The sequence below is a fragment of the Pezoporus occidentalis genome, unplaced genomic scaffold (genome assembly GCF_034315485.1).
Source record: "Pezoporus occidentalis ecotype Australia unplaced genomic scaffold, CSIRO_AGI_Poc_V1 ctg37, whole genome shotgun sequence".
Taxonomy (NCBI): Eukaryota; Metazoa; Chordata; class Aves; order Psittaciformes; family Psittacidae; genus Pezoporus; species Pezoporus occidentalis.
In genome coordinates this window covers 3,312,712-3,329,420 of record NW_026915691.1, presented here as the reverse complement: position 1 = coordinate 3,329,420, position 16,709 = coordinate 3,312,712, and the positions used below count along the sequence as shown (strand labels likewise).

Genomic DNA, 16,709 nt, shown 5'->3' with positions numbered 1-16,709 from the left:
CGCAAACCAGAACCAAAGAAGCTATTTTGCAATCATTTTACTTAACAAAGGTTTGAGTTCTACTACTTGAAAGTTATTTACAGGAAATTAAAATTACAACATGAAAATAACAGCTTGTGATCCACAGTAAGGCTATCATCCCATGGTACCTTTTTATTTGACATTAATGAGATGCTCTCTCTTTGATTATATTGGGTATAAAACAAGGCTGGACTGCTTCAGTGAGCTTGTCTGCATACATTTCATATCTACCGGTCATCTGGAAAAGAAAAAACAAAGCTTCAGTTCATTTGGTGAGCTGTGGAAGTACTTCAGCAGAAAATATTTACATTCACCCTTTTTTTAAATGATGACATACTATTTATTTTTCCCCAAATGTAAAATAATTCACTCAAAATGCAAGACCTCCAGTGTCTTAGCACAAACTAACCTACTTTTCTAAAAGAACTCACATTGTGTTGCCTAAAACTATACTTGTACCCCCCCAAAAAAGTACATTTCTACTCTGAAAAGTACAACTCCAAATTGAACACCTTCCTGTTTTGCAGCTCTCCTTCATTGACAGTCATGTCTGCTGACTAATTACTTAAGGCTATTTTGGTTATCCTGGATAGATGAAAGTTGAATGTGAAAGGTGGACTGACTTTCTTAGCATCAACAGTACTCTCTTTTAAGTAAATTATGTCAGTGAAGGCAAAGGAGTGTATCTGTAATTATCCTGTCATATCATGTCCTTGACAACTGATGAACTCATGCAAACTTACTGTTGGCAGCAATGTGCCACTGATGGTATTTGGGTTGCTCTTACTTTAGTCATTAATAATACAAAACATTATCATTGCTTTGGGTGATACAGTAAGTTAGGAGGCTGGAATACAGCACTTTATGTAGTGCTATCACCGTCTTCCGAAGTGTACAGTCTACAACACTGGCTGTGGGAGGGCTGAATTACTTCTTTCTTGCCAGAGTGTAATGATGGCTACTTGTTTAACTATTTTCCTGCTGTAAGTTTAGAAAAGACATTCTACTTAAATCCCTTTCAGGCATCATTGAATGCAAACTGCAGATACTAGAGTAGGTTAAATAGGTTCCTGCTTGCTATCAAGGGGTTTATGCAATGGATAACTGGTGGCTTCATACTTCCTCATTCCCCTCGTATCAAGAACTACCTCTGTCTTGGCCACAAACAGGAGGAAAAGGAAACAGATATCCCCTGTCACATGAACAAAAGCTACAGCTGTGCCTTATGTGCCAAAAGACCAACAACAGCAATCCACACCATCAACATAAAGCTAAGGTGCTAAAAACACAAGTCTTGAACACAACAAAAAATAATCAATTCTGTACAATACAGCCAAAGGTCAGTGGTTGTTTTTTTTTACTGTTTGTTTTTCCTAATCAATACAACTGCTTTTGTTCAGATACCCCTATGACACTGTGGTAAGCAATGCTCCATGTGCTTCCTGACACACTAAATCTCTACTCTGCTATCAGGGCTTCAGATTTCCATGGCAAGCAAAACTAAAGACCTGAGTTAAACAACAGTGGGAATCTCTCAGCACAATTTAATTCCACTACTACAACAACCATCTACCCACTACACACATCTGTAAAATAAATGTGTGTTAAAAGAAATAAATAAAGTCCCATCACGCCACTAAACCAGTATCCAGGGTGACACCCCGCATAGCTTGTACTGGCACTACTGAAGGGTTAGCAAATTACAGTGCTGAGGTGTCAGTTTCTTAAACCAGCAGCACTGCTGGACAAATTAAATCAAATTGCACCCTCAGGAAAGCTGATCCAAATGAGCTTTACCTCAGAATATTAAAAGAATAGTAATAAATAAGTTTGTTAAAGCCACGTGGAAAAGCTTGCAGCCATCTTAACTTGCTGCAGGTAAATTCAAAGTGTGTTAGGATGCTGTAGAGATGAATGTACACAGTTCTCTGCGGCTTCAACATGTCCATAAAATTCAGAGAGTTAACAGTGCAAGAAGTTTCCATTCAGAAAGCTCTCAGAAGCATACAGATTGTTGTGGGTTTGGGTTTTCACTGATTTTCATTTAAACTGACAAATAAGGCCTATAGGAACATAAAGATCCACCATATTAGGTCAGATCAAAGGCCCATCTCAGCTCAGTGCAAATGCCCACATACCTTGCCTAAGGAAACCACATGCACTTCCCTAGCAGTACTTGGAGCTCCTGGCACTCTACCGCAAGGACCAAGGCTAACCTTTTCATTTAAAAGCTACTGGCCTCGTTTCCCTGAATTTGGCTACTCCTTTTAGGAATCCATTTGTGACTTTGGCCTCGAGAACATCCTGTTAAATTAGTTCAACAATTTGAGCCCTGGACTGTTGAAAAACAACAAAAAGGGCTGTCTTTAAACTACTGCAAGATCATAAAATCATTATGAAAGCTTGTTTGTTCTAGTATCATATGTTTGTTTCTTTATAAGTAGGCTTACCTTAAAATTCCATTTGTCACTGACTTGCCTGCAAAGATTCAGATCCATCTCCACCACCAGAAGTCCGTCCCGAACACGAGAGAGTCCTGGTGTCCTGCTGCCATCTGGTGCAGCTACGTAACTTGAGCCATAAAAGTAGCCCAAGTCATGGTGTGCTGAAAGATTTTTAAAAAGCATGTAATGCCACCTGCAAGTAAGTATACAACTTAACATGCAGTGTCCTATAAAACCTGGCTCTACTTCTTGTTGTTGCTCACTAACTTGCTTTGAACAAGGCATCATCCTGAAGAGTCACAGCACAATCCTAAGGTAACTGTGTTTTTGACCAGCAGTTACTTTCATGCAGAGTACAGCTTTCACATACATTGAATTAACAGGAGAAAACTCCCCGCACTGCCTTCTAAATAGTGTATGATTATGCCTTACCACTACTAAGTCTCTGAACTAAAGGCTTTGCTTTCACTGTTTTTTATTTAGAATTTAAATGAATTCTTATTGTCAACTCATACATTTCCAAAACAGCTGAGAAAGATCCACCCATTCCATTGTCAATACAAAAGTCAGAGGTGAAACCACTGGGATTTGAAGCACAGGAAATATCTTCATATTGCACAGCTCTCAGTTGTGCCAAAACTTAGCCGCATCTGTTGTACCACTAAGCAATGGGTACCACAGACCTTTCTCACACAGCTGCTCCAGAACTAGGTAAAAAGAGGCTCAGGCCCACTCCAGATAAAGCCAGAAGCAGTCATTGCTGCCACAGGACAAATTACAGTATTTAAACATACAAGTGAAGCAGATACAAGCAAATCTCATGTTCTTTGAGCATCCTCTTTAACTTTCAGCAAATCTGTGGAACAGGGCAAAACTGGCTGGCTGGGGATTTAGTCTAGGACTATTACTGTTAATAATCTTACAACTACAAATAAGAAGTCATGCATGCAGTGACAACACAGGCTGATTTGTGGGATTTCTGTCTTCCAGTCCTGCAACACCACATTGACTCCAAAATGCTTCATCCTCTGAAAATATACAGAAACCTTAGGTGTCAGCTCCTGGTGACCACACACCATGGTGCCTTTAGTAAGAAGTGCTTCTTCTCTCCAGCTTATAAAACAGCAGTCTTAAGTATGACAGTTGCTGGCTACCATAGCTGTCATGGGATAGGCACCTATGGGAGAGCTACTGTTTCTAGTTAACAATTACTAGCAACTGCTGCATGTGATTTCTGAACATACCTTTTCCACCATCTCCAGAAGTAAAGGAATTTCTGTAGTATTCCTGTGAAATAAGAAGAATCCGTAGGTGGCAGTATAATTCCATTTCACGCAAGAAATCCTTGCTAGTCTATCATATTTAATATGGAAGTTTATATAAATCTAGTAAGATTTTTTTCTGGCATACTATCAGCACTGTCTAAAGGGAGTCATCAGAGGGGCCTAATCTCTAAGATGGACAAGGTAGAAAGCAAGATCTTTTTGTGTCACTGCCTGTCTTTCATACACTTTGGGGAACATGCTTCCTATCAGTTTCACAAGTCTATCTTTAGGGGCAAAAGAGAAGACATTTAACCAAACGCATCTTTGCGGATCACAAAAGAAGGCAAATGTATTCACATAATGGCAAGAACAAGTCTGGATTTTTGACAGAACCTCATAAAAGAACACATATTGAGGGTATCTGGACTAATGTGAAGGCAAGAATGACCTCTTATGTGCAATATGAATTTTTAACATAGAATTTCAGTGTGCAGAAAGAGGTACAACAGCAAACAGTTGTGTACCACTGACTGGAGGATGTATTTAATCTTCAGTCATTTTGGCTAAAAGAATACTTACTTTAACACAGAAACCAGGAAAATTAGCAAAAGGGAGGGTGCCGATTACAGAGAGCAATTCAAGAACAGGAAGCAGCTGCAACCAAAAAGTAAGCTGCCAGCAATAAGGCAGCTCTCAATCTCTTTATCATTGTCCACCTTCAAATTATATTATAAACAGTAATACAGTAGTTATACAGTAGAGGAATCTATGCATTCCAGTGCTATTCAGTTTATTACGTTGAATGAACTCATGCTACAATACTTAAATTATGAAATTAAATAACAAAGCGAAGATACACACCGTTCCTACCCTGTTGATGGCACACGTAAAACAGTGATTAGCTATAGCAGCATTTCTTGCTTCGACTGGCCACATTGACTCGCTGCAAAACACAAAAGAGCAGGCAGGTATTCACTACTCGCTACTGCAGTGCTGAATTCAGGTTGTGACAGTCTCACACTACATTTTCTGACAAAAAAGGTCAGAGTTACCTACGAAGACTGATCTTGGTCTTACAATCACAATTATTTTCTGCTCAAATACAAGTTTAAGAAATTCTACCTGGTAATCTGGTACATATGGCTTTGTCATGTGAAAAAAAAATGAAATTTAACACAGCTCAAGACTTTCAAAGCAATTAAAAGTGTAAAATGTTTTACATTCTGAATTATGCAAAGGATTTACACATCTGCTTTCATATTCCATTACCTTTCAATACACCAAACATAATTCTGCGGCAAAGCTGCAAGATTCATAGAAGTTGCATCCTTTTTTTCCCCAGACAGTTGAGGAGAGGCTTTTGTAGCAATGAATAGGGGCAAAAAAAAAAAAAAAAGAGGGAGGAATAATTAAAAAAAAGAAAAAAAAAATCAAAGGAAGGAAAAAAAGTCTCTCTTCCAAAGGAGATTTCAATTCTGATTAATGTTTAAAAATGAAAGAAATCTTCTTTTTGTTAGTTTGATACACAGGGATGACTGGTTAATAGGATGCCTGGAAGCACTCAGAGCTCCAAAACAAAGGTGATATAATTTGTACACTCCTGTGACAGCTTGTACCTGCCAGATTCTGAATACCAAGACAAGGTTGCAAGCATCTGACTCATTAATCTCCCAGTCAGACTCAAGAACTGGACTGATTGCAAGGACTTGGTTTATTGCCTCTTCTCTCAATTGCTTTGAGTCTGGCAGCCAGCTCTTCTAAGAAAAAGGGATTTTACTGAAAAGCTCCAGAACATTACAATTTCACAGAAGAGAGACAGAAAAAAAACCTATAGCCAAGAAGCAACCCCAGAGACAGTTTTTACATCAAATACTCTTTCTGCAGTAAAAATTCTGTGCTTAAAAACAATCGAGTGAAAGCTACTAATTTGGAGAACCTGAAACACTGATGAAGTGCTGTGTGACAACAAGGTAATTTCTGTTTGCTTTCCTGTTAATGGGCTACAAGTGGACAAACATCACAAATATTCCAGTACTAACATAAATGACTCAAAAGCATTGTGTATTCAACTCTTTTCAAATGACATTTCCCAACATTAATATAAACACATAAAATATCTTCTATACCACAAAATATAAAGGCAGTTTGAATGACAGAATCTAACCTGCAGTTCCACCCTCCAGGTTTCTAAACACATGGTTCTCCGCATCAGAACTAGCTGCAGGTATGAAAATTTTATGCCTCTAATATATTTTTCACCATTTCTACCCTATTATGAATGCTCATCATCCTCAGAACTTTCTAACTGGTCAGCAAAATAAAAAATGGATTCATATTCTATGACCATGAAAACTCCAAATTTGCATTAAACATGAAAAGCAAAAGGATTGTGGGAAGCTTGAAGAAACAGAAAATGGAATAAAAAGAAGATATTCCTGTCACATTTCTAACTCTGCTACTGTCTTGCATACCCAGTGAGCAAGTCTGTATTGCCTGAACATTTCAAACATTAAGGTTTACACAGCTGACACCAAAGAAGTCTATTCATCTAGGTTTAAAGAAATAAAAATGAAACTATTCTGTAATTAGGCCAAGCACACAAGCTTAGCTGAAGGGAGAGAGAAATGAGAAAGAATTTTTACCATTGTAAAAGATGTGGGGGCTGTTTTGTTGTTTTTTTTTTCCTACTGGATATTATACTTTGTATTACAATATCATCAGTAACAATGAAATATGCTCCTGTTAGCTTCCTAAAACTTATCTTTGGAGCTGGAAACTAAAAAACAGTTCAGCTGGCCTAAAATATGTTTTTTTTTAACTCACAAAGGAAATGATCTTGTTCCAAGGAACTCGCAAAGCCAGACTTCTCCTTCCCCCATAACAAAGCTAACCACTTATGCTGAAAAGGGTTAAAAATATTAATACTGAGAATTAAGCATAAATTACCATCACTTCCTCAGCTGTATATATGTAAACACCACACACGACTAAATTACTTTTCAGAGCCTACTCTACCAGGGAAAAGAACAAAAAAAATCCCCCCATAACCCCTAACCAAAACAACAAGAAAATGCACAGCTGCTCCATCATGCGCTAAGCTGATGTGCAGACACATTCTGGAATCTCACATCTCAATTTATAAATAGTCTAATTTTAATTTTAAAGTATTGAGTAGAATAGCAAAGGCCAGAATACAATGAGAATGAAAGGAAGGCATGGTGATTTTGTCTAGAGCAGTGGTGTAAAGAACTGCTGAGCCCATTTCTACCAGGTTTGTACCTAAAGAAAGCTCTCCTGCCAGCCCTGAAGCAACGCAGTTATTTTTCATCACCTTATATCCCAGGCAATGCACAGCCTGTGTCAGGCAATGCTTTGGAAGCATGGCACATTCAAATGTGACTGATGCTAATAAGAGGCAGAGAATATTCAAGATCTAATCCCCAAATTAATCATTATGGGCTAGCTAAGAAGTGTATTTTCTTAGTTCATTGAGCTAGTTTTCTTTTGGCTTTTAGGAAATCAAGTCAGTAGGGTGCAATTAATGTCAATCTGCAGATGATTAATCTCAAGGGAAACAGTTTACACTAGTTCAGTCTGGTTCAAGAGGTCTGATAATCACAAGATTGCCAACAGTTATTAAAAAAAATAGTTTTGGGGAAAAGCTTGGCAATTATCAGCTCCTAGGTGGCCAATGCAAGCTGGCAAACTAAGCCTGAATGTAAATTACTACTGCCTGTCGTAAAGTAAAAATATGACATAAATAATGTAAGTAAACTCTCATTAATTTTCAGAACAGCAGCTGGACGCTGCTTAACTCTCAGAGACAAAAGACGTGCAGATGTATAACTGAAGTTTTGGAAGAGAATCAGTGACTGTGAGCAGACTGGTAGCCCAAAATTCCACATGGAGAAGAATGTAGATTACTTCATGAAGGCAAAACAAAGAGGCTACACCTCCAGTTCCAAGACCTTAGGCAAGATGGCCGTGAGGACACAGCAAGCGACTTGGAGGTTGAGTTAACCAAGAAAGTGCGAAACAGCCTAAATCAGTTTGTATTTTACCTGAGCTGTCCAACAGTGGCTGAAGGGTTAAAGATGATCTCTGCTCCATTCATACTAAACATGAGCCAATTCAGAGGGTGATGACGCCCATAGCAGATATTCACAGCAACTGTTCCAAATTGGGTCTGAAACACTGGGTGTCCTGTATTTCCTTCCATATAGTAAGTAGACTACAGACAAAAAAACAAGGCAGACTCTTAAAAAAGTGAAAACTACCACCTCCAACATTGCTTTGACACTTGCAATTTCTGATTATCAGGTTCCAGTAATTAAGCCATGAGAGATAACACCTTTCACTTAGTACACAGCTGCACTGTAATGGGTGTATAGCAAAAAGTGGCTCTCTTCAGCTGCTGAGATCAAATTCAAGCCTATTTCCCTTCAAACTACACCTAAGCGCTGTTCGATTCTGACATACATGCTTCTACTAATGCTAGAACCTTCTACAGAAGCTTAAAGACATTCATAAATGACCAAACCGTAAGCACCTCTCTTAGTACTTTCACCACATGAGAAAATTTTCCGAAGACATAATGATCCTTTGATTCTGGTAAAAAACAGAGATGATGAACGCTGTTTAAAGGACACGTTCATTCATTCCCTCACATTCCTTCAGGAACACATTCATTCCTTTACATTCACCTGTTATGCAATGACATGCAGTAAGTTTATGAACGCTGTAAGGAAATACCAGTGTATAGCCAAGATTCGATATTTAAATCTTCTATATAGCTATTGCTTTGAACAGAGGGCTTGAAATAACCACCAGGAAAATCACAATATAAAACTACAGAACACTCCTCAAAGAAACTGGAGCCAACTGTTGGCTTAAAAGATCCCATTTACCATATGCTGTGAACTTTTATCTTATCAAACATTTCTAAAGAGTCACGAATGCACTGGTTCCTATAAAAGGCACTGGGGAAGAGAAGGACAGGGCAGTTAACGGCTATCAGGAGAGACAAACATTCACAGAGGTATTGTAAATGAAATGTACAGATATGGTTATTCCCAGATACAAGAAAAGGGTACATGTGGCATCCCTGACAGTTGCCTGCTCAGTGGTAGCCAAAAACCCAAGAAAACTTGGGACATAAGCAGCAGGTGTACTAAAATATAATAAAACATTGTTTTGCTGGTTTATAAAAGTTTAGTGTGCCCATGGCTTGAGTACTCCAGGCAATCCTGCTGTCTGCATCTCGATATACTAGAGATGGAATAAGCAAAGGCAGCTGAAAGGGATGGGGCAGCTCTCTTCTGAGGAGCAACTAAAAAGCCTCCTCAATCTGCAGATGGAAGGCTGATGGAGATATAATGAGTAAGATTTACAAAATTACAAAGGCAATGGACAAGATGAATACAGGCAACCCAGAGCAGCAGCATGAGTAGTGTGTATTCTCTAAAATAACAGTCTTTTACCTATTTTCAACCACAGTAACTTTCTTTTCTTGCAACAGGCAGTGTACTTCTGAAACGTGCGTCTTTGTGAAAGCAGGTATTATCACCGGGTTCAGAAGGGATTAGACAAAGACACTGATAAGAAATGAAACAGGCAGGAACATGTCACCCAAAATCCCTAAAACAATGACTGTGGATTCTGAGGGAGTACAGAAGTCACAGTGTCCAGACTTATTCCTGGTAGTCCCTTTTTGTGATGATCTCAAGAGACAGAAAAGCAAGGTACACAATACATCAGGCTGACCCAGTGGGGCACGTCTCTTATCACATTAGAGAGGTGTGTTTGTAACCAATTCCATTTTTATTGAAACTATCTGTCTATTGTAACAACCACAGCACTGGTCTTGAAGGAAGCAGGCCTAGAGCAAGCGCAGCTACAGCTGAAGAACAATCTAGGGCTTCGTGTAAGTGTGCAGGAATGGCATGACAGATACAGCGGGTCATCTTCTGAAATCAAGGACTAGAGGGTCAGCGTGCCCAGTGAAAGTGACATCTCCTGTTTCTTACTCATTATCAGGTCTCGTGAAATTGCAGTCTCTTGGGCACTGATTTTACCTCCATTCATGTCTGTAGACAGCACATGGTGGGCACTCACACAATTCTTTTTCAAAACAATTCTGCTAATTGACTGTATTTCCTTTCTTTTTTTCTTCTATTCTCAGTTTTATTTTATTACAATGGGAGAAGGAAAACAAGAATGCTGCTGCTTCAGGGAATTCATCAGTTCTCATTTGCTGCTCACCAGAGGTCACAAGATGTTGCTCATCTCCACAACAACAAACTGATGTCTCAAGAAGGACAGATTTTTGTTTATTTCTATGCCATACCACAAATGGCTGAACAGGTCACAGACCCATCTCATTCCACTTTTCATTTCATTCTCACTGATTCAGCAAGGATAATTTTAACAGGGCTCCTTTCCCTACCTGTTCTACAGAGATGATCCACAAAAAAGTCATTTCAAATTCAACACTTCCTTGGGCATTAACTTTGTTGATAGAGAAAACAACATTAAAATAACAGAGATGAGCATAATCCTTCCCTGTAGCCTTCGTGGTTTCTAAAGTTCCTTTATCAGAATTGCTCAGCTCAGAAGAGTGGACTTAATGCTTTGCTAACAAAACTAGCTAAAAAGCCAATGCTGTTTTAGGTAAACACTACTTGTTTCTATAAGATAGGTACAACAAGAAATGTCATATCATTATAGTATACCTGCAAGATATACAGATATAATATTGTGGTAATTCTGGCATTTACGATTATAAGAATTAACTGCTTTTACAAATCATGCAAAACTTTAAATGAAATTCTAAAAGAATATTTTTTAGGTGTGTTTCATTACAGTTTCATACCTGGAAACAAGGAATTTTCTTGTAATCTGTTGATGCTCCACAGAACACTAGGACATCATATTTTAGCAAGAAAACAGGAATATATTTTTTTTGTTTGATTACACAAGGAACAAATCAAGAATGTGGAAAGTAACCAAAATTCATTTTTATTAGGGCTTGTATTTTATATGGGTTTGTTAGTTACTGTTTTGCTAGCTAAAAGACAGAGCTGATAAAATAATATTAAATAACAAAAATTATTGTTAAACATAGGAGTCAACACTGGTGACTGACAGGCCTGTGCCAGTAATCTGTTCTGCAGAAACCTGTTAACAGCCTCCTCTGAAGAAACACAAACCAGTCTGATCAGATGTGGGAGACCAGGTCAGAACTGCCAGTGGTCTCGAACACGAAGTTTCAAGACACCAAAAAACTTTTAAAAATTAATAAAAATGCAGTTTGGATTCTGAAGCGTCATCTTGACTGGGGCATTTAGACAGGGAACAAAAGCAACTGCAGGTATATTGCAAACCCCAGTGCTTAGAAGCAATGCCTCTGTTAATAACTCACTTTAGCTGACAAGGAGAGACTCAGGTAAGACAATGTATTTTTAGACTTTGGTTAATATTTAAACCTCATCTTTCTTCTTGTGATAGTTCTATGGATGGATAAACACATTTCAGATCTACCAGTTTTCCTCTGACATTGCCTTTACTACCAGTTCAGCTTCTGAAGCCGATTCTGGAGGACAGCCTAAAAATTACTTCAGTGGAAGTAATGTGATTAGTAAACAGAAGAGGCCATAAACCAGCTATTCAGTCAGAAGAATAACGAATTAAGGGATTCTGCTCTAAGAAACATAAGCAAAGTAACTGTCATTTCCAAGACAACCTCACAGAGAAACAGAGATCAAGATCTGAATGCTTACACCCAAACCATGAAACAACTGCCTTCCAAAGCAAAATAAATTCAACATGCACACATGCAAAAACTATCTAAGCCAATCATGCACAACTAACACAGCAAAGTTGTGACTAGGAATTTTGTTTTAAAGATTCTTGATACTTCCTTAGTTTCCATCAGGCCAAGAAACAGTACCTAACAAAGATTCAGTGTTATTTGTCCTTTAACAGACATACTGATAAATTGACTTACCATAATTTCACCAGAAAAACCCCAAAACCAATTTAACACTTATTGAACCACATTTTCTAGAAATACATTCCATTTGCTGCCAACCTGACTCTGACAGAACATATGCTGACCTGAACAAAAGCTACAAGGTAAGACTAGCTTGAGAATCACATCTTACCTCATTGAAATCTCCAATCCTTGGAATGTGATTTTTTCTACTTTTGCCAAGGACAGCTCCAGAACTAGAAATGACCACTGCAGTATTCCAGAGAGTTCCCCCGTGTGTTTCATCTCGCTCCAGGATTGGAGATATCACAACCATACTGTATTTCTTTGCCAGCTACACAAATGAACACAATTCTATTATTCACAAGCCTGCAGTATATTCACATTTTGTTCATAAAGAAGGATTAAAAAAACCCTTTCATCTGGTCCATTATTCCGAGAGTTATCAAGGGCTAATGCTTAACTTGCACTGGCACGCCCACATCAACAGAGTTTCTTCAGCAAACATGGATACATCACAGACAGCCTTCCCCCTGAATCCTTCAACTAGAAATGCAAGGTACCAACAGGAAAAAGCATTCTAACAGCAATGGTCAAACTACAGAGCTGACCTCTATCTAGTCACATGTATAGGAAGAGACAGATTCCGTTCCATTCTGAAAACAGTTATTAAAACAAAAGTAAAATGTTAAATAACACAGATATAAGTTGAGAAATAGAGCAACTTCTTTTCCTTCAAATCACTTATTTATCCACACTTCCCCAGTGTCATTAATTCCACAGATCAGACTAAAGATATTATGCTGTCTACAAAAACTTAATAGGTCAGTGCATATCTGGGCAAATTTGACATCAAAAGAGTCTCCTGTTGTTTCAGCCACTTGTAAAATAATTGAAATTCCTTATTTAAAAAAAAATGTTAGAAAACAAAAATAAACTCTGCCACCCTTACAGCCAATAGTCTCTGGAAAAATAAAAACCAGACAATAACAAATCTCCTTGGGTCCATACAAAGTCTCCTACATTTGGTGTCATTTCACAGGGAGATGCAAAGATTTATGTGAAAGTGTTCCCTGTTTAGAAAATCCTGGCTATTCTCACACCTTCGTACAAGCATTGCTTAATGCTCAACTATTCTAGGCAAGAAAGAGCTTTTACATTGAAATGGAAATTAAAAATATTTATATGAAGAATGGTTCCTCCCTTGAAAATTCAGGCACAGTTAAAAGGGCAGTTTCAAATGCCTTCCATGGCACAACGTAGTCTATAAAGGCAAATAGCTTAAACACTAAATACTGGGCACAGTTGTCCATTTCTACCTCATTCACTATCATAATGTTTGTAAAGCAAGTCGAAATTTTTATTATTTCAGTTTCCTCAGTAGTATAAGACCAGTACACAAAGAAGAAATCCATGCTCATCAGTGGCAGGTATGGGCTGGGGTTGGAAGCTTCATTGGCGGTTTTTTGCTTCATTGTTTTTTTACCTCCTGACAGAATTTTGTTGTTGGCCCATCCTCTGCTGACTCAGCAAATTCAGTCCAAGGAAGCTTCTCTCTTGTACAGAAAGCAAAGGGCATGGCTGCAAAACATCAACGCAAGACAAAATTGACAGGAATGTTCATGTCACTCAAGAAATACACACTGCTTGCACAAATACAGACAAAAAATAGTTAAGCACTGAAGAAGGATTCAACTGTTTCCCTTGTTTCAAGGCAAAAGCTAGTTAAAATATTTTAAACAAGGACAGGGAGTTTTGGGCCTTTGCAGAGCAAAACAGAAGAGTAAGAATGCACTCAGTGAAGCCTTACTGGAGGTAAAAATACAAAATATACCCCAGTCACTACTGTACACTTTCTGTGAATTTTCACAAACATTTTATCAGCCTTCGGTTTGGTTTTTCCTCTATTCAATCTCAAAGACTGTATCTTCATTAAAACTGAATTTTCTTACTACCTGTATAGAGAAAAAAACCAAACATTTTAGGAGAAAAAAAAAAAGAGGAAAGGCTCATGAAAGATGACATGAAAAAGGAGCACACCCAGAAATATCACTGTTGCAGCACACACCACTCTTCAATATAACAGACTTCACTATAGCATCTTCCACACAGTTTTGCTAACTAAGATTCTTTGGGTTTTCCTCTTGAAAGTAAATCAGTGAACTGCTCTATCTTGGAAGATCTCTGCCGTTTACTTATAAAACATACTTCTAGTACAGGGTATGTGTTAAAACAGAAGGAACTTGACCTCTGAAAATCTAGGAGAAATCACAGAAAATACTCACTCCAAGCCTCCTGGAAACAAACTATGTTGACCCCAGATTGTGCAGCTACTTCCACAATCTCCGCAATTCGTCTGTGCAGTGCAGCCACCTGATTGTGAGAAATGTCATGCTATAAAAAATGCTGTATGTTCGAAGTCATTTGTATATTAACAGCCTGGGTTTACACGTTTTATTCACACTGAATTTATCTTTTTCTATACTTAGTCTCATTGCTTTCAGGGGGAATAACTCAGGAAGTTACCATTTCTGAACACTGATAATAGAAAGAGTTAGGTTTTTAAAAGCATTTAGATGCTGAAAATAGAGAAAGCAATCCAATGGAATTCTAATTCGATGGTTACAACATTTAAATACAGGGCACTTCATTGCTTACTGATCTGCAAATAGCAAAAAAACTGTAACAAAATCAGCAAAAAATGTTGCTGCTCATTGCAAACAATCTACAGAATGATGTTAAGTAAATACAAATTCAAAGTCAAATACTCAGAATCTTAAAACGTGATGTAAGGACAGTATTTCCTTCATTATCTCCAAATCCTGCTCACACTTACGGATCTTGGACACTCTCTGAGTTATTAACTCCAATCTATTTTCTAAATCCCTGTCATAAAACCAAAGCAGATTATTGCTAAGAAAAAACATCAAAGCATGTATTAATTAGTCAGAAAACACTGTTTCAAAGTACTTTTTTCTTGAGTATTCTACTTAAATATAAGCATAGGTGTAGCCCTTTGCATTGATGTGTTCAGCTGTCAATAAGAAAAAGTCAACAGTGACCTATGAACTCAACAACTGTACACTGATTTACAGAAATAGTTAACTAGTTATTTAGAAGGTAAAATCAAGAATATAACTGGTAATCTTTCAACAGATGCTACAAAGAATCCACAAACTTGATCCATTTACTGAATTAATTATTTGCATCTGAGATGGGTAATCTTTCCAAAAGAAATTACTTCAGAAATATTCTGTCCTGTCACTGCATAAAACTACTGCTCCAGATTTTAGAAATAGGGTATTTTCTTTCACTTTTTACAAGCTACTTTTAGGAGGCTATTTCTCTACATGTGTCACCGCAGTGCTTTTGTGTCCAAGATGGTGAGAAATGATGGTCACGTTGTAATAAGATTTCATTTACTGCTGTACAAAGAATCATGAACACAGCTTTATTAATCTGTGTTTACCCTAACAGATTTTCCTACAATGGAACATTTCTCGGTTAAAACAAGAACTGCGCCTGTGCTTCCATGGCTTGATTTTGGGTAAATGATTTTCCGTTTCATTTGAGAGACAAAGGGTTTTCATGGACAAAATCAGTGACTAAATATTTAGCTTTGGAAACACCGCAAAGGGGGGGGCTGGGGCAATTCACTAGGTGAATGCAACACAACAGATGTTTCTGAGAAACATTAAAACCGAACGTGTCATTTAAATTTCTTAGAGTATGCTGTATTAAAACAGTGATGGGTCCCCTATTGCCAGACAATCAGCAGACACTGCACAACGGAGTTTCTAATATCAACCTGTACGCTATGTCTCAACCCAGGAGAGCATGAGTTACACACAGACAGCCCAGCTCCCAGTTTGTGTACCTGGACTGACACTGCTGTGTCTGTGGGCAGTGGAATTTTGTTCTGTATCAGTCCCACTCGAACAATACGTGGCCTTCTCAATTGCTCTGGCTCGGCATCAAATCCATAGCCCTGCAGCTCAAAATCTCTTTCCTGAGCAGCTGATAGAGCAGCAGCTGGCAAATGAAGTTTTCTGAATTGAGGAGGAAACAAAAACCTTTCAAGATGAGATGCAGTTAACGAAAAGGATCACAAATGCAGTCTGTCTCTCAGACACCCGAGCTCCCATGCCCCAAACACTTTCTGATACTTCCCAAGCATAAGGGATGTATCAGACAGTAGCCAGGTCATGTGCAAACCTCACTGCTCTCCTCCATGGCAGCAGACTCCCGCTGTCCTCCTCTGTAAACGTCAGTTCCAGACATTAATAACACCTTGCTACAGAAATCAAGGCGCACGTACGTACAAACCTCCATCTACCACCCCCGGATCACAAACACTTTAATGTATTTTCCTCATGACAGATCCCCGCTTTTCCCGCTCCCTCACCCCAAACCGACCAGATCCCTCTCAGGTCTCTCATTCCTGTCAGCCACCTTCTCACAGGACCTCTGTTACCGCTCAGCTTCCCAAAGCTGGATTACCTCCGCAACCACCCCCCTTACCACAGGCCCTACCCTTCCTTCTCCTTTCAGCCACCCTGCATCCCGCGCACCCCTCCTCAAACCCACTCCTCTCCCCTCATCCCGGGCTAAGCAGCCCCGCGGCGCCCAAAGGGGAGGAGGGAGCCGGGCCGGGCCACACCACCCGCGGCGGGGGCGCGGGAAGCGGGGCAGCGCACCTTGCCTCGCCGCCGTACAGGATCCGCTTCACCTCGGAGAGCTCCTCGGGCGGGAGGTGCCGCTCCAGGCACGACTCCACCGACTCCAGGATCCCGGCCATGGCGAGGCGAGGCGAGGCGAGGCGCTCCAAGGGCTGGGCACGCGCTGACCCTGAGCCACGCTTGCGTCCACCCCGAACTTTACCCCTTGGCGGCCCTGTTGGAACCCGCCCCTCTCCCCTCAGCGGGGTTCGGCGGGGGCCAGCGCCGGGTCCGACAGGGCTGGTTGGGTTGTGCGGCCTGAGGTGCCGCA

At 39.4% G+C, this 16,709-nt stretch overlaps 1 protein-coding gene across 1 annotated transcript; it reads right to left on the bottom strand.

Moving 5' to 3' along the window:
- Positions 1-22: 22 nt before the first annotated feature.
- On the bottom strand, positions 23-16,543 carry UPB1 (beta-ureidopropionase 1). The gene is made up of 10 exons (XM_062631398.1): positions 16,418-16,543; positions 15,598-15,769; positions 14,006-14,093; positions 13,207-13,301; positions 11,893-12,054; positions 7,792-7,961; positions 4,592-4,673; positions 3,710-3,752; positions 2,472-2,626; positions 23-259 (listed from the first exon to the last, which is right to left on the bottom strand). Exons 1-10 carry the CDS (start codon positions 16,516-16,518, stop codon positions 164-166), a joined length of 1,164 nt encoding a protein of 387 aa, XP_062487382.1. The 5' UTR covers positions 16,519-16,543; the 3' UTR covers positions 23-163.
- Between the last annotated feature and the right edge of the window lie 166 nt (positions 16,544-16,709).